The sequence below is a fragment of the Papilio polytes genome, unplaced genomic scaffold, assembly GCF_000836215.1.
Source record: "Papilio polytes unplaced genomic scaffold, Ppol_1.0 DF824069.1, whole genome shotgun sequence".
In the NCBI taxonomy this organism is placed as follows: Eukaryota; Metazoa; Arthropoda; class Insecta; order Lepidoptera; family Papilionidae; genus Papilio; species Papilio polytes.
Window position 1 is genome coordinate 492,889 of NW_013525135.1, and position 22,820 is coordinate 515,708.

The following is a 22,820-nucleotide window of genomic DNA, read 5'->3' on the forward strand; positions in this document are numbered from 1 at the left end:
TAAAAGTTAAATTAAAAGTTAAAATTAGGAACCGCTCATGAATGGGTCATCGATAACTTGACACATTAAACAACGACTGTTCGTTTAAACAAAACTAACCATCAATAGTTGATGTAGAATCACACTCCTTGACAAAGTTTCAGTCAGTTTATGCCATAGCTGTCTGTCGGGGACCACAAAATGACGGTAACATACCTGCAATCAGTACAGCCGGTGTGCGTGCCGGATTAGACGTTATGAAATTTAGATTATCCCGCTTTGAATATTCCATTACTTGTTTATCCGGCGTCGAATGAACTCAGAGAAACTATTGACGGATTCGACGCGCCCTCGCGTTCACCACGCCTAATGGATGTTTCTTTTTACGATTATTTACATTGCGTTCCATCAGGCTTATATTTAGAGTCAATTATTTGTAGTTCAACGTACGCTATTAGTATGACTTTTTTTTGTACTACTGATACAAGATACAGATTTTTATTGTTAGATTTTATCGGAGTAAACATTTCATGAGAAGTAAATTGATTCTGAAGCTATGTTTTTAAAGCATTGAACTTTTCATTGGACGACATTTTTATTTTTTTATTTGATTTATTTTTATTTTAGCCCGTTAATCATGGAAGTCTGTGATTTTATAGTAGTGCGAATTTTTATTTAGTATTCTATTGTCTCAAACATTTCGTTCAGTTCAAGTCAAGGCTTTGGATAACAAAATACTTGTTAAATAGAACATGTTGCTATGGTCTTTACTATTAGGACTTAATAGTTATGCTGCTTGTTAAAACACTATAAAAATAAACGCCTCATAAAAATATTTGATATTTTATTTTTAAAGGAGATTAAAAAAAATAACGTTTCGGCAACATTTTACCGACAGTAATCAAATCAACCGACCGAAAAGCTTTTTATTTTTAATTTACACTAAAAGTCGAAAAAACAATTTACACTTTATTGTCGGCCCACTCACAGGAAAAGGAATTAAATTGATGCGAACGCGGTACACTACAAATGCATGGTTTTAACTGGATAAATATTTGTATCGGAGGGAAATCTATTATTTATAAAACGATATCCCTCCCTCGGTTACCTGAACGTGAGCGGTCATGCGAAAAAGTGAGCCCGCGACGCCTGTCAGCGTGACTGACAGCTGACAGCTCAAGTTAAATTTATCCTTACACACCAGCCATTGCAAAAACACCTTTATACCGTACGAAATTAGAGCTGTGCCGTCCACATGAAGAGTTCTGGAGTGGTACACACTGCACGTGCCGTCTCAAAATGAATCCGAGAAACAGCATCGATAGACAATTCGGTTGACGGACGATTTCCCTAAACATGTGTCACTGATGGGCCACTTTATTTTAAGACGGATGCGTGTTTTATGTGAGCAGTAAATAGACTTGTTAGCTTCGGTGTCAGCCGATAAGGTGCGTAATTTATGACCACTCACAGCTTTGTGGCGATGAAATTACATCTATCGTAAGCGTATTTGTTATTTACTTTGTACATACATATAAAAAAAATACGTAACTGTAAAAGACGTTGATCTTGATTTAATTCTTTTTGTACAGTAGTTCTGTTAAAATTCCCCTCATCCTAAAACCCATAATGTTATTAATGATTTTTTAGTGTCTGCTTTTGAATATTTTTTTCTCTATTGCGCTCACACAAGAGGGTCGTAGTCCTTGTCGCTTGGAATTGCTCTCGGACTTAAGTTGTTGAATGAAAATTTAATTAAAAAGAAATATGATGCATCAAAATTAAAATCTTGTAGCTTTAAAAGGTGCAGCACATTGTTAAAATGGATTTCATTAAAGAAAGACAAGGACGTATGTACTTTTTTGACTAAAGAGAGAGCAGGAAACACTAATTGTAATAAATCTGGTCCTTCGAGTAGGATATAGTTTTTTATGAATAGAAATAAGTTGTTTACTTGAAACTTTGTTATAGATTTCAATAGATTTGTGGCTAAACTTTTGTCCAGTCGTTATTTAGCGTAAAATGAAATGTACTGTATAAAAGAATCCCTTAACTTTAACTTCTAGGAGTTTTTTTTTACTTTACTTACAGAGCTGAAATGTAAATCATAATTAGTTTTTCCTCGAGCCGTTTAACCTTCATAAATCCGTACATGGTTAAACCCACGTCAAATGCAGTAGCAACTATTTTAAGTTAGTTGAAGTCGGTGCGGGTATTATTTCTTGTGTGTTTTAACCCTGTTCACGGTCCATTTGTTAGGGAACCGTTTGCGCAGCCCTTGTACTTTACTGAACAACTTTAGTTATTGGTTTATAAGGTTGGCAACTTATAATAAAACAATTGCTAAACACTTCAATACCTGTTTTATTAAAACAAAGCAATGTTGACAAGGATGTTTTATTATTTTTATCAAAGATGATAGAGAAGCTAGAGTTTACTTTTTAATTTCATTATTAAATATATGTTGTACCTAAAAAATCAAGTTTGTTTCTTTAAGTGTCTATTCAAATAACATTAATTTGTTTCATATTACATATGATCGGAATTATAATGATTCCTCTGGATGATATTGAGTTTATGATTGAACATTTCGTATAAATAAGCGTAGAAATTGTTTATGATCTCGGTAGAGTATCCTCTCGGTCCGATGAAGATAAATAGCTTTGATTTATTGAAGACTACTTTACAGAATAATGTAGACCATAGATCATTAAGAGGGAAAATATATAAGAAACAAATATAACCTTTGATGTTATTTACAAATGTGCCAGATTTGATATTATAATTAGTTTACTTTGGCAAATAGGTTAAGGGTTTCAGATATAATAAGTGCCTATTTATAAAGGGGAATGAAATCGAGGATTCTCAATTAAGATCGTTATTTTAAACCCAAAAACGATCTATTCATTAATTACAAGAATTTTTCAAAATTAGCTTTGTTAAACAGAACAAAATAAAATATCGGAATACTCCCTGTGGTGGTCGGCGGCTGACAGTATAAACAGACCTACATCCCAACAAATTAATCTAACAAGCCCGAACACAATACTTCGATTTTTTTTCTTCTATTTTATTGTATCTAACGACGTGATTGGGGATCGAGTAATACAATAATGATCGAAAAAATACGTTTAACAAAAACTTTATTATCGGCATTATTATAGTATCGAGTTTGTACAATTATTAATGTAACAGTTTTTATTTTGTTATAATAACATAAATTAGTATTTAATTTTACGAAATAGTGTATGAAAGAGTAGGGTTTTAATTTCAATTCCCCAAACAGAGAGTTTATTGAAAAAGTTAAGTTGTTTTTCGAAATACAACAATTTAGAATAATAGAAATAAAGTCAGCATCAATGAGATTTTACCCTATAGAAGCTGAGTTAAACAATCCACTAGTCATCGTAACAGGAACGAAATGAACAAATGCGTCCGCCAGTACTTCACTGCTCGTTCAAGTGTTTGACCGACTTATTTCCAAACGAATTGAAACTCTCCCTACGTGCCAGCCTGCAGGGTCGCTACCACCTATCTCACAATGTCGTCACGCGTTACATTTATAGAAATTGATATCTTTTCACTCTTGTGAATTCTTAATTATTTTGCCTTAAAATGTTATTGATTTACGAAGCATACGTTGTGGTTAATGTTAAATAGAAAAAGTTAGTTGATCATTACATAATGGTTACTTAAACGGTCGCATAGTTACCACTATGAGTGCGATAAGTGCAGTTGTAAATAAGCGAGTATTCATAGGTTCTCTGACTCTAGCTAAGGCCGTATCAATTCCCTCACGTCGTGTAGTGTGTTTTCCTATCTTTATGTACCATAAAATATCTGTAACTTGACCACTAACTTTGTTATGAAACTTTAATAAGTCGCTATCGGTTTTTATTTCCTGTAACATGAGACTGGACACTTCATACAGCTCCAAATAAAGTATAATGATTTCTTAATGCATTGCAATTAGTATGACAATATGACTTTAAAATAAGAACGTAAGATTAACTGGTTAATACTTTTTAAGAAAATTTATTGTCTAATTCTTTAGAGTAGTTTAAACTAAATGTGATTTTTATTTACCATCTTCTTAACTCACTATTAACCTTGTTAAACTGGAATTATATCGTCTTTTAAATATAACTTTAGATTTAAAAATACATTATTTTAAAAACGAAGTTAATAAGTGAATTGCACTTAAGTCCGGCGGAGATTTTATTTTGGTAGGCGAGGCCTTTCAGATGACGTACAGCAGCCCCTCATCACTGAATGATGAATTTAGTCTGATGCAAATATGAAAATAAAAAACTATGCTGAAACGAGTATTTATGTTTTTAAAGCGGGCACGTTGTAAAGATAAAAGCTTTGATGAAGTACATTATGGATTTACTTATATTTAACAACTTCTGTAGTTTCATAGAAATATTAACAGGAATTATAATATTTTTTATCGTAAAAAAATCACATTTTATTGCCATATCTGCTATTTAATCTATACTTATTATAATAAAGCGTAAACGCACACTTCTTTGTTGCCTAAGATGACAGCAATCACAGCATGTTTTCGAATAACTCTTTTTTAATAAAAAGCCCTATTACGACACGCTTTATGGTATATATTTCACGCAATTAAACTTAGGGGGTAGTATTTTGTATAAAAACCCTAATGTAGGAAAGAGACCATAAGTTGCTGCCATCATCAAGGAAGCAAGATTGCCAAGTTTTGTCATGTCATGTCATTTAGACATTTGCTACTGACAATTTGAAACATGTAAACAATAAAATTATTTTATGCTGATGAAATCGCACTGGAACAGCTAGTTGCTTATAAGACTAAAGATATAGAAATAGTAAATTAACACTGGCTAGTAGCCTTTCATTTAAATCTATTAAAAACGTAAGTATTACGAGTATTAGCTTGGCAAATATACTAACACCTTAGACTAGTGGCGTGTATAGAGTGTATATCAGCACTTTGCTGCTCCGCGCTCCAAGAATACGTGCAAACATTTCATCTCAAGGGATGAGACGGTAATATATAATGCACATATAATGTATTGTCATACATAAAACTTCCGCTGTTATACAATATAAAGTTTTGAACTGGGAACAAGTCATAAAGGTATGGAAGAATCGTCAGCAATTTCATGCAATCTCAAGAACTATTTCACGCGTTGTTATTCCTTTTCTATAAGCTTAAATCAAAGGTTACGCTATAATATAATTAAAAAAAAAGGGTTACGCAACCTAAAGAAAAGGAAAAACGACATAAACTGTGCAAAGAAGAGTACGGACCAAAAATCCGTAATGTTAAATAAAAAAAAGGTTAAAACTACAGGATTATTTATGCTTCAAAACATAAACATTTCACCATTAACAATAGTTGAAACTCTTCAATGAAAAGAAAACAAAAACTCAGCTGACAAGTGGAGTCTTTTTTTCTAAAGGAAGTAGGCGGAGATACATTACTATGTATTAAGTTTGATTATAATCTACGACAATGGCTCGTACAATATCGAATTTAATAGCAAGTAATAATTTAAATCGAAATAAATATAGACACTAAGGAGCAATAAATGTAACGAAAAGATTTGTTTTTGTTGAGGTGAGCTTTAATTCAGAATTGACAAGATACTATATGAAAGATGCAGTTCATGCATGGCATATGCAAGCGCAACGTATTGTCTGTTCTGGAGTAACGCACTTGCACACGTCCATCTTGCCACTTGTCCGAAGCACGTGTGCGCCGCGTTACTCCGCCATTTTGAAAATGTACTCTAATGTTTATGCCTTATTTGTTTGACATTGGAGGTTCTTGATACTGTGTATACATTTTAATATGTGTTATGTAAAAGAAAAATAGAATTATCAAATATCAAGATTTTTCAACTCTGAATATGACAACAAAATTGAGAACTTAAAAAAACTACATTAAAATTGACATGACTACATTTGACAGAAATGAGAATGTAAGGATGGATGTGTGGGGTAACACGAATGGATAAGATACGAAATGAGTATGTTAGAAGAAGTTTTAGAGTAGGAGTAGTAGGAGAATATTAGTTATGAATGTGGAAGGGTATACCGGTAGATGTAGACCTAGAAAGAGATGGATGAATTGCGTGAAAGGTGACATGATCAAAAAGGGAGTGATGACAGAGATGACGTATGATAAAGTTATTTGGAGGACAAAAACCTGTTGTGCCGACCTTACGGGATTAGGATAAGGATGATGATGATGATGATGATGATGATGATGATGATGATGATGATGATGATGATGATGATGATGATGATGATGATTAAAGTATTACATCGTTTCTTTGGTTTATTGTTAACAGTCAATTACGATGTAACGAACAGATTTGAGAATGTAACATTGTGTAATTCAAAATGAAAGCATAATTCGTGTCATCAGATCTCAATAGGAACCATACGAATTGCGCCCTCGTGTATCGGCGATTGACCGAGTTATTTCCGAACGAGCTGCTACCCTCATAGCAACAAACAATACGCATCGCTCCACGCTATCCTAGACACCTTTTATTGTCTCCCCTCTCAAGCTATTTCCGTTACATAAACACCACCTGTGTAGATTACTTTTTTATTCGCAAGGGGCAAATGAGCTCATGACCTCATGTAATTTTTATTGACACTAACTACTCGTTTAGCCTGTTTTATTGCATTGACAACCAGCTTTTACGTCTCTGATTATCATTGTGATATTTCTGCGAATTAACACTCATAGTTACTGAACTATTCGAATATTCCTCGTAAATCTTCGATACATGGTGAAAATAAGATTATTCAAGTATGAAATGACACTTAATTGCTATGTATTTTCAATGAACGGTCTCATTAATCTGACCCAATCAATAACAGCCATATTAATGTCACAAATTAATCTATTATTTTTAAATGTAGCGGTACTATGATAGATTAAGTGACTTGGCTACCAAGTTAGCTTCTAATCTCGCCCGACCGATTCACTTAGTTAAGTATAAAGTAGGGCACTGGGCTATCCCGTGTCATGATAAGGAGTTAATAATCTCGGTTGGACGCGGGTAGCGATTGCTATCTTTGCTCAAGCTTGTTTAGAATTAAATCATGAGAGTCTTGTAATCTTAGCTTAGACTTTAATAGCTGTTTTCTTATAAATATTTATACAAATATCTTCGAGTTTTCAGAATCAAAATAGTTTAGAGCCGATAGATTATGGAATTTAAACATTACCAACGATGACATCAATGAAGTAAAACATCTAAATGTGAATTGGTCACATAACTATACGTTGTCTCTTTAATTATTAATGCGGTTTGCAGTCTGTACTTAGCGTACATATTAACATAATTCAAGTTAATTGCTTTAAGCAATCAGGTCGTCATTAACGCTACAAAGCAAGTCCATACGCCAGTAGTGACGAGCACATTGGAAGTTAATGCACTTGATAAACCTGCTTAGTTGGTTTGTATTATACTTGTGTAACTGTAATTCTATATTTGATATATTTCTTTTGTCTTTTATTATAAATCCAAGTTTTATGGTCTTACTAAGACATCAACGACTGCTGTTTCATTTTTATGTAAATTTTAGTATACAAAATAATAAATTCGCGTACTTAATTAGCGAATTATTATTATGTTCAAATTTCGTTATAGAATATTTAAATGTCCATCTAGGATGAAAATGACGTCTTAGTTGTTTAAATATAACTTGTTCTCGTTATACTAAACGGTTTAAAGCAAAGCTATGATTCCTTTCCATATATACCACTATATCATATCTCTAACCTTCCAGCTTGATCTCCGTGGACAAAGAAATGCACTGAGTCGACTTTAATTTAAGCTATTAAAATTTCTCCTTTCACACGATCTTTAACAAACTTATGAAAAGTCACATCATGGAATAATATAAAAACTTCTTTCTAAACATAATTTTAATTCTAACATGCTCTTTATACCTTCGTTTAAATCAAAGAAACTGTCCTTTTTATTTAACTTTATATGGTTAGCAATTTTCCTTAATAGTATAACGTCGTACGCTTTTTCCTTTCATACGATCTTTTAACATATACAAGTATGTTATCCTGGTGAAGGCTTACTCTCTATGGATATTTTATTACCGGTACGACTTCGGGATATCCACGTAGAAGGAATCGATAGCGGTGCAATTACTTTTATTGCTACTGGTAATATCACCACATGATTAAAATTAAAATGTTTCATAATCCTTTAAATTGTATTTATCTTTTGCGATCATTCGTAAGAACACCGCCTCAAACCATTTTTAAGTGGCATATTTCTATTCCCATATCATTCTTCCAACTTGGAGATGTTGTGAGAGGACGTTTACAGAATTCTTCAGATCATTTTAAATATCTGCACAAAGATGTTTTGTAATAATAATATTTAATAACAAATGATACTTCAATTTCAAAACGTATTAAAATCAATGCATCGTCGGATACTCCATCGCTTTGTGGACGAACAATACAGAAATAAACTGGTTGTATTAGGATTCCGGAGTATTGTCGGTCGTGGGTCGGTTTTGACAGGCTCCATTCATTGGGGGCGGCTTGAAATGTACGCCTACGGAGCCATTGTGCGCAATCCTAGCTCTCCAAATGCTTACCTGAGCCGATGCACTTTTTTCTCCGACTGTACTCAATAGAGTAAGGCTGTGGTTCAAAAACCAATTAAGCTGTAAAGGTGTTCAGTACGGTGTGAAGTCGTACGAATGGGACGCCGAGTTTGAACTAGTTTTTTTTAATTCACCCACATTCATTCCAGTTTGTACAACGATTTGTGGATATGTTTGTTGTTTTGGTTCGATTTATTTTCAGTGCGAGAATGTATCAACGACTTTAGCAGTTTACTATTTCTGAATACATTTGATAATGGTTTCGAATCTGCCATTCCTCTATTGACGCAATCCCAAGTATCGGCTTTGCGAATTCGAAATATATACTTCGAACTTGTTTAGATTTTAGCTCTCAGTAAAATTGCTATTGGATAATACAAATATCGTTAATTTCACTAGATTCTTTATCTTACTCTTACTAATAATATAAATGCGAATGTTTGCAACGACTAAACGAATCTTGATGAAATTTGGCAAATATGTAGAACCCACATAGGTTACTTTTATTTAAGTGCTGACGGAATCGCGGGCGAAAGTTAGTTTGTTATAAAATTAAGATCGTTTATAAATTTTTGAGTGGCATTTTATAGCACCGTCTCTATCAAAGATCTTAGCGTCTTCTACAAATATATCCCTGTCATAAATGTTGCCTATATTTATAACGACAGGTGCAATCACGAATTAGAGTGTCATAATACGAGACGTTATAACGTTATAACGGTGTGAAGTGGTCATAATATGTCCTATTAAAAATAACACCGTATTAGTAATTTTCGCACCCCCGCCGCTTTGGTGTGTGTCATAAATATTTCTTATCGTCAATTTGAGCCGCGAGATTGTCAATAAAATATGACAAGTGGCAAGCAATTAACAAAAGGTACATATGTTGAACCACGTTAAACTGAATTTTTAAGTTCGATTTTCATATGTCGCTCAGATATAGGAATTTAAAATTATCAATTTGTATTAACTGCATCTCTTTTGTATTAATTTTATTTATAAACAAATGCATATCTTTGTTGTAGCGTTACCATTTGTGGCAATGTTACATAATTCCACTCTGATTGCTCTGTCTATTACAGTCTTACTCTGTGTACATTTGCATTGTATTTGGCTTGGCCTTACGTCTGTTTGCAGTGAAAATTAGTTGGATTGCATTAGTATTTGCAGTGGGATTACTTGTAAATGACCATGTTCTGATTAAGTTTTACTTAATTACAAGTAGCTTATCAAGTTTGTATATCTAGAACATAGGGTTATTAATTAACACACGTTAACTAAGGTCGACTTAAGGTTCTTCAAGAAGCGAGCCTATAATTTCCTCAAATGCAACGCATCTGTAATTCCTCTGGTGTTGCAGATGTCCATGGGCGTCGTTTACAACCTCTGTGTTCCCGCCGTTCGTTTGCCCCCTTCTCTTATATAAAAAAGCTAAATAGATTGCAGTTAAAACATAGATGAAGTCTTTCGTCGAGGACATGAGGTCTGAGTATACGAGATAGAGGTCTTCATGTTTGTAATGTAGTAAACACTAATATTAGCTAAGAAGCAAATGGCCGTTACGCTTCGCTAGCTCGACACGATTTTATTGAATAGCTCAGAACAAGCTTATTGTAGTGCTATAGCTTGACGTAGCTAAGCCTATTACCCGGCCATTATACCGTCAGCGATCACAGTAGCTGCAGTGACCCACAAACGACGGCGGAGCCGCAAAATTTATTATTATAATAGCAATTTGATTGAATGGGCCAACGATCATAACTTCGTGGAGCCCTAAGCTTAATAATGTTATTTTTATTCCGCCAATAAGCAGATCGCGTGACGTACGGAAACAATTATAGGCTTGCGGTGAATTGCGATTTTATTCCTTTGTAATAAAGTATAGTTTCCTTTGGTTAATGTTGTTTATTTTCTTTCGATGAAATGTCGTGCGTGATTTTGGTAGACCGAAACGCGTATGTTACGTCTCATTACATTTGTTTTAGTAAAATATTTTTTTAACAATACACATTTGTTATTAAAACAATTTCAGACAGAGGACAGCAGAATTGGGTTGAATTTACTTGTATCTGCATGTTTTATTTATGTTTTCAACCTTATGACGAAGGAAAATGATCGTTCAAAACGAACAGAAGAGTAAACAAACTTTGTCAACGTCAATTTAGAAAATGATTATCATAAATTCTATGATCAAAATGTTAGAACAATAGATCTTTCAAATATTTTCTTTAACGCGAAATTTCAATTCAATAAAGGAAAACACAAACATCAGGCGGCGGCGGCGGGCGAGCGACTCCAAATTAAATTGTTCTCAATTAAATAAGTCACGAATAAAGGGTCCATTAATTATAAAAACACAACTTGTGATGTCGTCAACTTTGCTTTCCAAAGCTTGACTGCGAGGCGGACTTTCGCGTAAAAGCATACCCATTAATACTAAAAGCTTATCACACGATCAGTTTTAACGTTTTGATTTATAAGAGCCACTCTACATCGCCTTCGTCTCCACTTATACCACTAAAGCTCTGCTTGAAATTTCAAGGCACACGCAAATTCCTTACTCCGTTCTTATTCCGTGAATAATAAAGGTGACTTGTGAGATATTTTAATAACCCGTTACTTGACCTTTCTTAACCTTAGGGCTATGAAAAATATTCCATACAATAATAAGAATTATTAAACTCTAGATTTAATTTAAAAAATGAAATCTCTGAAACCTCAGTTGTTAATCTATGGTACATTTGTAGTCAGACTTTATAATATTTTTATCTACACTGAGGTACTCCTGAGTGGCCTATTAACGATTCTACATATGTGCAAGTGAGACAATATGATAGACTGCATATTATAATTAAGAGATAACAATACTTATAGGCGTTGTCTTGAAGCATATCGAAGGAATGAATCTTCAATGAGGTTCTGTTCACAAACATCGTCCTGACTACGACGTTATCAATCGATTCTACACTCTGGAGAATTCGTACGCTGTCGGAAACAAAAGCGGCACCGAACTAAGTTTATGTCAGCTAAAGTTTACAAATTGTTTGCGTAATAATATATTTTGTTACAATAAATACGAGTCACTTTTCCCGCCTTAAATTGTCCGCGTAATAATTACATCGTTTTTCATTGTTAAATTAAATAAATATATTTTTTCAAACTCTTTGATGGCTCATAGGATACATTACCAAATTTCTACACTTGGAATATTTAAATTATGGTGTTATTAACTTTTGTTTTTTAATAATAATGTGCCTAAGCCGTAATACAATTCTCAACTTTAATAAACAGATTGTTCATATTGTAACAAACGGCTATATTACTGAGCATTCAATCCTTTGTTTTAATTAAAAACCTTTTCGTTACACTGTTATACCATTTAACAAATATTTAACCTAAATTGCTAGCCTTATTACAAATTCCTTTACCAACCTAAAAGAAAATTAAGGCAGCTATGATTTTGTTAATTAATGTAATGTCGGCAACATTAGAAATAGTTAAACAGCTAATATAAAGAAAAATTAATTAACTCCGACTCCAAACCACTGTGTTAACAAAATTAAGGCAGAAAAAATGGTTTCTTAATTAGTTTACATATTACATTTTAACGTGTAATATTTGAATAGTAGAATTAAGTTTAAAATGTATGTCGTAGTGACGGTTTGCAGAAATTAATTCCGAAGGTAGACATATACACGATAACTTGTCCTGGCTTGCGTATGCCAGAGATAATGAAATAAAAATCGCGTAATATCAGAAATATCGATCTTCAATTTTTAGTGAAAGCTGCACAACGCTATCTCACCGGATTGCAAAGATTTACATAGATTCACCAATTGATTAAACGTGCGCATGACCAAAGCGCATTGCTTGACTGTCTGACAACTGACGTATGTCTTTGATCGCCGCCATGACATCTATTTGGGGTTGTCCGCTCAAAAACTCAAATTACAATACCAATTCAAAACATTTTAAAATGTTGCCAGAATTCAAAATTATTATTTGATGGTAACTTTAATCGTTTAAAAATTAATAATCATTTCTCGTCGCTATTTAGAGTAGTTGGAAAATTGTTAACTGTACGTCTGTAGCCGGCTTTATCATAGGTTACTTAGGGACAAATTAACAATAAGCAAGTATAACAGTATTAGATGACGTAACTCGGTCTTTAGTTTTACTGTTATCATGTTTAAAACTGATGTTGGCTCAACTTAATTATTTGTTGCAGATTGCTGCCAGAACTATGAAGCTCGGAAGTGATCGATCTGTAAACTTAATTAGGGAACTAAAGTGATGAGAGTCTATCAAAATCAATCGATAGTGAAGAAACAAATGCACAACGATCAGTGAAAACGGTAACCAGTCGTTCTACAGTAGTGGTAAGTCGAGTTTAGTGAACGTAAACAGTGTAACAACGTGATAATGTGTGCAGAGTTTGTGTGAAGTGGACCAATGGTAGTGGATGTGGGAACATGGGTCGACAGCGGCCGAGGGCGCGGCACCACGAGCTGCCGGGGCTACAGCGGTCGTGGATACGGCACCAGAGGGACCCGGAGCGGCGAGGTGCCGGCCTCTCGCTCATGCTGAGGTGGATCCTCTGCGTGTGGCTGGCTGGCTGCCTGCCTCTCGGCAACACCGTCAAACAAGATGGTACGTACTAGTAACTTAGTTAATCTTAAATTCAGTTCATCTTAATTAGTCTCTTTGTATTATCTTGTACAAAACGTTCTCTTTAACCTTTCAATTTACGTAATCCGTGAAGATAACATCTGACGTTCGCGCATCATTAATCTTACATTGTTACGAATTAATGAAGCTTCAAACATAAAAGAATCGGGAGAAGCCAAAGTAAATTTCTGGCATATTTATTATGATGGAACTTACTCGCTCTTTATTTAATCTTCACAGAACCGAGACTCTCGTTGAATCTCAATTTTCGGCAGATAAAAACATGTGTATGATTGGTACATGGCTGAATACGGCGTAAGTTAAGCGTTTCCGACGGCGTTTCAATCTCAATAAAGGATTTGTCGTTGCGAACTAAGAAATAAAAGTCTTTCGAGAGTCGAAATTGCGATTTAAGTTCCCACATCGTCGTATATAGTTGTGTGTATGCGATGTTCAATTCAGCAGCGAGCAGACTGTTTGAACAACATACTTGTGTGCTGGATGCTTCTTTTCCTATGTTACAAACATATAAAACCACATACTTTACGTTGCAATCTCCATTCACGTTAATGTAGCATAACTTAACAACACATGTAAAGTTTTTGTATTTGTTTGATATAAACTAATTGATTACAGTCGTCATTAATCAATTAACAAATACAAAATTAATAAAAAAATATATATAGAATGTTTGTGCTAAAATTATAATGAACTGTGACGTTAAAATATCGCTTTAATATAATCCGTTTAACATTTGGACAGTAATATCTCCGATAGTCTCAGCATGTAGATGTCAAATGAATCATGTGAATACAGAAATAACATCACAGTAGCTTTGAGCTCGGAACATAAAACGAGTTTAAGAGCTATTCAACATTTATTTGACATCGTCTCAGTCTCGAGATCAACTGGAGGCTTCAATGAAACCGCTAAGGTTTAAAGTTACGAAGCGACGAGTGCTTTATATCCCTTTGATTCAACCGTGACTTCGTTATCATTTGATGATCAACTTGAAACTTTAACTTAAGTTAATTCTAACGATAGTATTATGTTTCGAGTTCATCTGGTTTGGTCTGTTCATTTACGCCATTACTGATGTTGCGATATTTCGAATAAGATACCTTTTTAAGCCCAAGTATTGGTACTATTTCACAAATTTTATGGTACAACTGTTAGCCATGTGATATTTTGTATAAACATAAAATGTGTTAATACTTACTTAAAACTTTTTAATTGAAAAAGGGATTACTTAAAGCCGCTTGGGATAGCAATGAAAAACATGTGTCTTAAAGTTACTATGTTTATGGCTTAATCTAAAATTGAAACAACGTAAACATGAAGAGATGGTAGAAATATCATTTTATTTCGAATATATTAACGAAATGATTCCGTTATCATAGAGAAGTAAAATTATTTTTGTAACCACAATTATTTCGTATTCCGTATAAAAGATAATTTTCATTTCTTACTTCCATTACGTTTCATTGTTTTGAAAAGTAACACTAACGTAAAAGGGAAAGTGAAAAAAAGCATAGGCAGTGAGTGAGGCAACACGAAACACTCTGAAACACACTGAAAGTAAGTAGATTACACGCAAAACAGCCTTAGGGTTGGTACTTAAGCAACATTTTTTTCCAGCCGACATTTGAAATCAGGGCGAAGCGGCGACCGTGACGCGGGGGGAGGTCCCAGACAATAGTTCCCGAAAAACTCAGCCCTATTGTTTCTGTTCGCCCCTCCGACAGCAATTAATGTTGTATTTTACCTTTATGCGTTCTAATACAGTTGTAACGAGTGACGCCCCACCTGCCCTGGGCACCCTCAGATCGGATATTGTTATAAAAAGTTGAAATTTATTATCCATTCTGTGAACACCTGTCCGAAAAGTTCGACCCTAATAGTCGACGCGAGCATTTATCCCTTATTATGTTTGGGTTAACGTGATTCTTTCATTTAAGTTTTGCTGGGATCGGGATCTTATACCGGTTTTGTTGTTGGTTTTTTCTTGCTTTTATGTGCTATTATTATTTAATTTACTTTATTAAGACGTTATGAAGACTTAAGTTATTATTTCTACGAATGTTATAGGTAACATATTTTTTTTTGTTTGAACTAAGTTTACTTAGGTGGTAACAAAATGTTCATTCAATTCAATTTAGAATTTCAATTCACTCAGTGATTTCTGTTGCTCAATAAAAATTCTTGATTGTAAGCGCAATTAAAATCAATGTGTGTCGTAAAACTAAACAACTTTAGTAGACAAGGCATGGTAACAGACACATTGCGACGCTTGAATCATACCTATAGGTTTAGGGAGGGTGTGCAAAGTCAACAAAAGAAACGCACAGAGAGGGTCGGAGTTGCAACTTTGCAAACATTACGGTAGCTGCCAGGATATATGGGAAGGATAACGAAGCCATATCTACGTGTAGATCAAGAAATTCAAACGTAATAAATTTTGCGTGGAACATGTTTTTTATTTACAATTTATATTTTGCGTATATGTGTATATACTGTGCGTATTTCTTTAAACTAACAGGCGATAGTAGTAGTAGATAGTATAGAATTTCAAGCTATGATTGAAATTCGTAAATATCAACGTATAACTCTCAGTGCTTAATTACGAGTAAATTATTAACGCTGGGTTGCTGATTTTATCTTATCAATACGAAATGATTCATTAGCATTAGTTTGAACTAAGTTTAAAAATTAGTAAAACATGTAGTTAACGAATTTCAAGAAGTTATCGCACCAACAACACTAATGAATGGTTCAATGTAGCTGGGAAATCAGCCATTAGTCGTTTGATATCAGTAGTATAGACAAATTCATATTGTGTAGGAAACATCTAACTATTCTATAACAATACTCGTTCACAGCATAATACAGTAAAAAATTGTTTCACATGAGGCGTTGTCTGGCAATTTTTCTTACATTGGTTAAATCCGCTATCCTTTTTGTGCGACGCCGAGTCAACCTTAATCTATATTAGTTCTTTTGCGTCGCAAAATGGACGCATGTGTCATATTACATGAGCGATGTTATAACGTTTAGTTACTATATACATTTAATAAACAAAAATTATAATGTCTTGTATTTTATTAGTCGCTTTATGTACTCGCATTCGACCGGACTATGTCCGAGCGGAATTAAAAAATAAATGTGAGTAGCCTATGTCTTCCAGACTATTCTACATCTATGCCAAATTTCATCGATATCCATTACAATATCCATCCATCTATACTTTAGCATTTATACAATAAGTACCTATAATAAGATTGTTAATATTGTAAATGTTAGTTATTTGAAACTATGGTGATATAGTTTATTTCTTCACAAATCAAACGCTATATTGTCTTTACGAAATAAAGAACTCGTCACTTCTAACATCGTTTTGTCAAAATAAATCATTTTGTCAGATATATTTAATAAACACGACAATGAAGCGAAGTTTCTCAACTCCATATAAACTTTGAGCTTCTCGAAAAACAATATACATCATCGAGAAATTGAGTGTAACATTTTTCGACTACTTCAAGAATAAACTCCCTACTTTGTAACTTCGCAGACGTCTAGCTGGAGTGGGAGCACTAACTGAATACCTAGCCCGGTCCCCGAGCACAGTGAGAACGGACAATGAATACTAATCAAAGAAGGATATCGTCCTATACAACGGACAAAAAGAATGTTCTCGAAGTGACCATCGGCGATAGGGGTATTCTAATTGAACTTTTTATCCTTTGTACTGCTCCGAGATTGAAATAGATTTCCATTGGCGATATTTTACGAGCGAATTGTAAAAGGGTTTTGGACGGTTTTCGGTTGTTGTTTTATCAGTTATCTTTTAATCAAAGTGCCTTTAAAAATTAGAAACGAAGATTATATTTTTGAATTACTGGATAAAAACATCAGACATGAATGATTCGATTATGTTCTCTTTGTTTAGCACCTCGCTGAAGATAAGTTAATTTCGACCGCAGAGTCGCGGCGGCAACAAATCTAATTATGAACCAGACCATCGGAATTGCTGCTAAACTAAGACAGACTTAGCTTCGATTAGCTACTAATGGCCGGTTTCCCAGCTAAATTTAACCGTTCGATAGTGTTTTCTTCTTGTAAGTATAAAATAAATGGAAACTTCAGAATCCGAGCATAAATGATAGAAGTGCTAAGTGTTAATATTATTATTTCGTTTTCTTTTACTGACAAGCATTAAACATTAGATAAATGTTTAAAAGCATCTACTATTAGTCGCGTAAATATAAATGTAAATAAGAGTATTTGCAGGTAAGAAGAAGTCGCAGGTAAGAACGTTTCAATATGCTAAGAACATAACTTGAATGTAAACTAAATGACTGTCAATTCTGTTCTTGACAATATTGTATGTGATAATCTAGTTATAGCGGACAGAGGACGTCCCCGGGGGCCCGTCTGCTGGCGACTGCACTCACTTACCAACATTTAATGTTATTCTATTCACGTCTCTTTGTGTACATATGGAGATTTGTTGTTCGTGGTTATGTTTCGGAAGAGAAAGAATTAATAAATATATTTAATGTAATAAAAAAAATTATCTTCTAATTCTTGTGAACATGACAGACATAAGATGTAATGTAAATATTGAAATTTGTCATTTCTATAATAGTAGTTACAACGTGATGATTATACAAAGTATCATGCAAACCTTTCAACGTGTGAAAGCGAGAACAGTCAAACGTGATGATAGAAAACAGACCTTTTAACAGACAATCGGAACGCAATAACGACGTCAAAAACTTTACCATGCTCCCCTTCAGTCAGCGTCGAACGTCAAACACACCACAACAACCATTGCGTTGTTTCCATAGTCACGTACACGACCCACCGCTTGCCAGTAATCAAACTAAACCCGTTTTACTTTTTCCTTCAAAGATCGATAACGAAGTTTGCATTCGAAGTAGCGTTTTGCACGGAACACTACGATTGTTCGCCAGAAAACCAACTTTGTTCCACTACGACTAGCGATTGCTCTTTCATCTGTAATTTTATAATGTTTCATTTCGTTTTCAGAACCGTTAGTTATTTCATATTCTAAGAAACTCGTATGAAAATAAAGTTAACATAAAATGAACTCGTAACTAATTTTTGGTACATTCGTCATCAAAAGTTGTTACAAATAATCATAAACAGCCAATAAAATTACAGTCTACACAATAGTACAATACTCATCACAATTGTAAACTTCTCTCTCAAATTGTACTCGAAATACATCCATCATGGGAACTTACAATTCAAATTAGCAAGTTTATGAGCGATTACCATCGCAACACCCACGAGCCGTAAAGTACAATTCCTTGAGACGAGCGCTCATATGTTTGTTCTCTTGAACACGAAACTGTAGGCATTAGGCGGCGATCCCTCGGGGCCCATACATCGATATTACGCGTCGAAACTCACAGGACCTATGTCGCGAGTCCCTGAAGCTAGACGTTATCAAATTAGATACAAGACTTGTTCCTAGGGCTGACAACTTTCGATATAAACAACCAAAGAACACGGTTAAACCCTTGATATCTTAGCGATAAAAAGAAGACTTTGTCTTTATCCAGCGATTTATCACATCACCAATTCTTAGAAACATTAATGTCAGAGCATAGTTCAATGTACCTTGCAATCAAGAATGTAGCAACCCTATTTGTTCTTTATTTTAATTGAATGCTGTCAGATAAAAAGTATTTGATGGTTTTTTAACTCAAACCATATGATGACTTTAACATGTAAGATATTTTAAAGGTTTTAGCACGAGTTGTCGATATCACGAAATAAAGACATAGAGTAGATAAATGACACAGACTAGTTACTCAGTCTCTTATAGTTTTTTTTATATAAAATACTAGTTTGATAAATTACGCATGTGAAGTATGGAATGAAAATTGTATGAAGGTAAATGCTGTACTTAATAGAGAGGTATCGTAGTGCGAAAACAAACACGTATAGCGAACAATTATGAATTATCGATAATCGGTTTAAATAAAATTTATCAACCTTAACTAAAATTATAATTTTCTTATTAAGTAATTTAGAGGCCAATTTTAGTATTGATTATAGTGTAGATAATTTAGCAATGACAATAATAATAGCAAAATCAAATTCGACTAGGTACCTACGGCTGCAATAGTAATATTTATTTACTCTCATTATTTGTAATAACTATTACTTTTCTTTTAATTCATAAGTTATAACTATAAATCTATCGATTCCAACTTCTATAAGAATAAAAATCGAAAAGATTTATGTCTGATTTTATACAATCCATCCCTAGTAAATTGTCAAATGAATTGATTGTGATTCCAAAATTAAACAAAACAGATAGCGCAACTTAAGGTAAACTTGTAAGGTAATACAAATAATAGATACATTATCATTACGTATAATAAACAGACACAAGTAGGCACCATTAGGTCCCCCGAAACTTGGGCCCCACAAAAAGCAAGTTGCACCTGACAACGATAATTGATAAAGAGCGCCATTAATCACCGAGCTGTACCTACGCTGCCCCCTACTCCACACCCCGCATACCACACCCCGCCCGACACTAAGCTCTGCACGCGATTCTTCTCGCCTAGCAACAGCACGCTCAAATTTATTTTTTGGTAGATAGTGTAAACTTTATCTAACTAGTATTTCTTTGTCTCGGAATCGACTATCTTACTAATATTACAAATGCTAAAATTTAGATGGATGGATGGATGTTTGTTAGAGTTTGTAGCCTAAACGGCTGAACGGATCTCGATTAAATTTGCCATAGATGTAGAGCTTAGTCTGGAAGAACACGTAGACTACTTGCTTTTGTTTTATAGACTACTTGCTTTTGTTTTATAGACGACTTGCTTTTGTTTTAATTCCACGCGGACGGAGTCGCGGGCGAAAGTAGTACATATATAAAGAAGAAATATTTTTATTTTTAGATTTTTGTATGGAATAACTATCAGTGAGTATAGGCTATTTTTAATTTGGCGAAGTCGCGAGCAACAGCTAGTGTAATAATGAACAACCTTTATGGTCTAACGAATAATGTATTAATTTGTAAGATTTGTATATTTATTATAGACAACGAACATAATGATGTATAATTTGTTTGAACGTTTGAAGATATAAATAAGTAAACAACTTGAACTACTTGTTCCAACACTTACTAACTTAAGTGGCGATACGAACTGCGTTGCCGCCTCTGGAATGAGGTCTTCTACACAAGTGTACAGCATCAAAGGGAATTTGTTCGCTCCTCTTTTGTTAAATTAATTAGAAATTCGTTGTAATGCTCAATCTTGAAATCTCACAACAAAAGTGCCTTATAGTTTTCTTCGAATTTATTAATCAACTGATAAATCTAGGATTTTGTCTATTTCTTTGTAAGTAATTTAAGTAATACAAATAAGTGATTCAAGTCATTAAAAACGTGAAACAAGTTAGAAACTTACAATCATTTCTGTATTCATTTTAATAATTATAATATGACAAGGAAATTATAAGCCGTCTGAAAGCGTGTGACTACACTGCAGGTCTCCCGAGAGAGGGCGCTCGCTTCGCATTATCATGTTTGCAATGTAAATTACTTAATTGCAAAACAATTTCCTTAGTATACGCGCACACATCTGTCTTGTGTACAACTTCACTACGTTGCATCAAATGATTTTATGCAGAGTAGTGTGGATGGATGGATGGTATAGTTTTTTATAATAACATTGATACGAGGAATTACACATTTAAGATATTTAGTAGTTTGAGTTACTTGAGTTTACATCTGTTACACCCGATCAGTGCATCAGAATATAGAGACTGGTAAACTTTTAAATGCCAGAATAAACATATCCAGTGGAGTATAAAACCTGTTAAAGCGCTTAGAACGCTTAACTTTCAGCGTAAAGTTCGATAAATTAAGTTAACACGCTGCCGGCATTCGACTTTGACTGCCTGAAGCCGGCGCGGTTCGCTAAATGCAGTTTTTTTTTCAAAGGCCAACTTTCGTATACTTGAAATGCACTTGAAATGCACACACGCCAACGAAACCCGCCAGCTGCCCTAAGCGCAGCTGTGAGCCTTTGTAGCGTAGCATTTCGTAGCGTTGTAGCAAATAACGTAGGACTACCGCTTTGGAGCGGTATATGTTAGAAAGGAAATACATTTAACATTTATAGAAATATCTCAAACTTACAAATATGAAATTTAAATTATGATGAATATAATAGTAATATTAAAACCGAATCATCTCAAATCAAAGGTCAGATGGAAATCAAAAAGTTCTAAAACGAAATCCAAAACTTCTACTATTAAAAATTACATATCGACAGACTAAATAAATGTGCAACACTTCCAAAAACCAATACAAAAGACGGTGCCTTGAACACTCGAAGCAACCCTCTTCTCCCGAAACTACAAAGCGGAAAGCCCAAGTTTGTCTCTCGGACGTCTTTGCTGCTCTGATAGACGTACGAGTATGTACCAACTGTCTGCTAGTGAACAAATCTGAGTACTAAAGTTGTATTGTTGAAGTAAAAACCTTTGTTAGTACTCGATATAAGGATTTACAATTAATCGGTGAATCTTATGTGTTTCTTGTCCCATATCTTGTGTGTTTAATTGTAACATGTCAGGGGTTTGTGCAATGTTAAGCCCGCTGTCTTTGCGTCAATTCTAACTGATAACTTAAAAGTCACCGTTCAATCAAATGTAGGCGAAATTTTAGCTGTCATTTGAACTGTACAGTTAACGATTTGCCTATACTTTTGCAATTTAAACTGAACAATTGGACTCTTAAGTAAAAACTGACAAAAATGATGCCTGAATCAGACTTTATGTGAAGTTTTACGATTTGTCTTTTGTGTTTAATCTAAATCAAAATTTAGATTATCAGAATATCTCAAGACATTGTAAAATACAATTCACGTTTTCTCTCACAATGAATCTCGTTTTAATCTTAATAAATGCGTTCATCCCAAGTACAGTTTATAAAAACGAAATCAATCTTTTTAAAATCTCAAATCGGGAATTTTTTGCGAGTTTCTCCAGTCTTTAGAAAATGTCGTCCCTCGTTTCAAGTATGATGAATTGTGACATAGCAAAGCACTTTGTGGTAAACAAGTCTATTATTATTCTTAGGGGCGTTTTGTCTCCCTTTGATTCAGATATATTTGCATACGCCCGTCTCTCTCCCTCCACCAAATTACCATGAGCATTAATCTTAGTAATTTGAATCAATTAAAGCGAAGTGCTTTATTAAAATTGTAATTGGTTTTGATTAAATTAATCTAAGGACCAGACTATTATTGGCAAACGTTTAATTATAACTTAAATTAATAACTTAATTAATAATGTTTTCATCGAAACCAGAATAAAGTAGAAAATCAATGGAAATAGGGAATAAACGATTGTTCACAACTTTTAAAATTAATGCTGATAATATCCATAATTCAGTTCTTTATTGATATCAAAAGGATAGCCGCATTCCTCTATATGTCTGTCCCATTCTTGGGATATCAGTTTGACAGTAA

The 22,820-nt window shown here is 34.0% G+C and overlaps 1 protein-coding gene across 2 annotated transcripts in view; it reads left to right on the forward strand.

The window, feature by feature from the left end:
* LOC106100174 overlaps positions 1–22,820 on the forward strand; it is a 97,061-nt gene that overhangs the window by 3,982 nt on the left and 70,259 nt on the right. For both annotated transcript variants that reach the window (XM_013278930.1, XM_013278931.1), the window contains exon 2: positions 12,851–13,272. In XM_013278930.1, coding sequence (XP_013134384.1) covers positions 13,095–13,272 — 178 coding nt within the window. In that variant the 5' untranslated portion in view covers positions 12,851–13,094. The remainder of the gene's footprint in view (positions 1–12,850; positions 13,273–22,820) is intronic.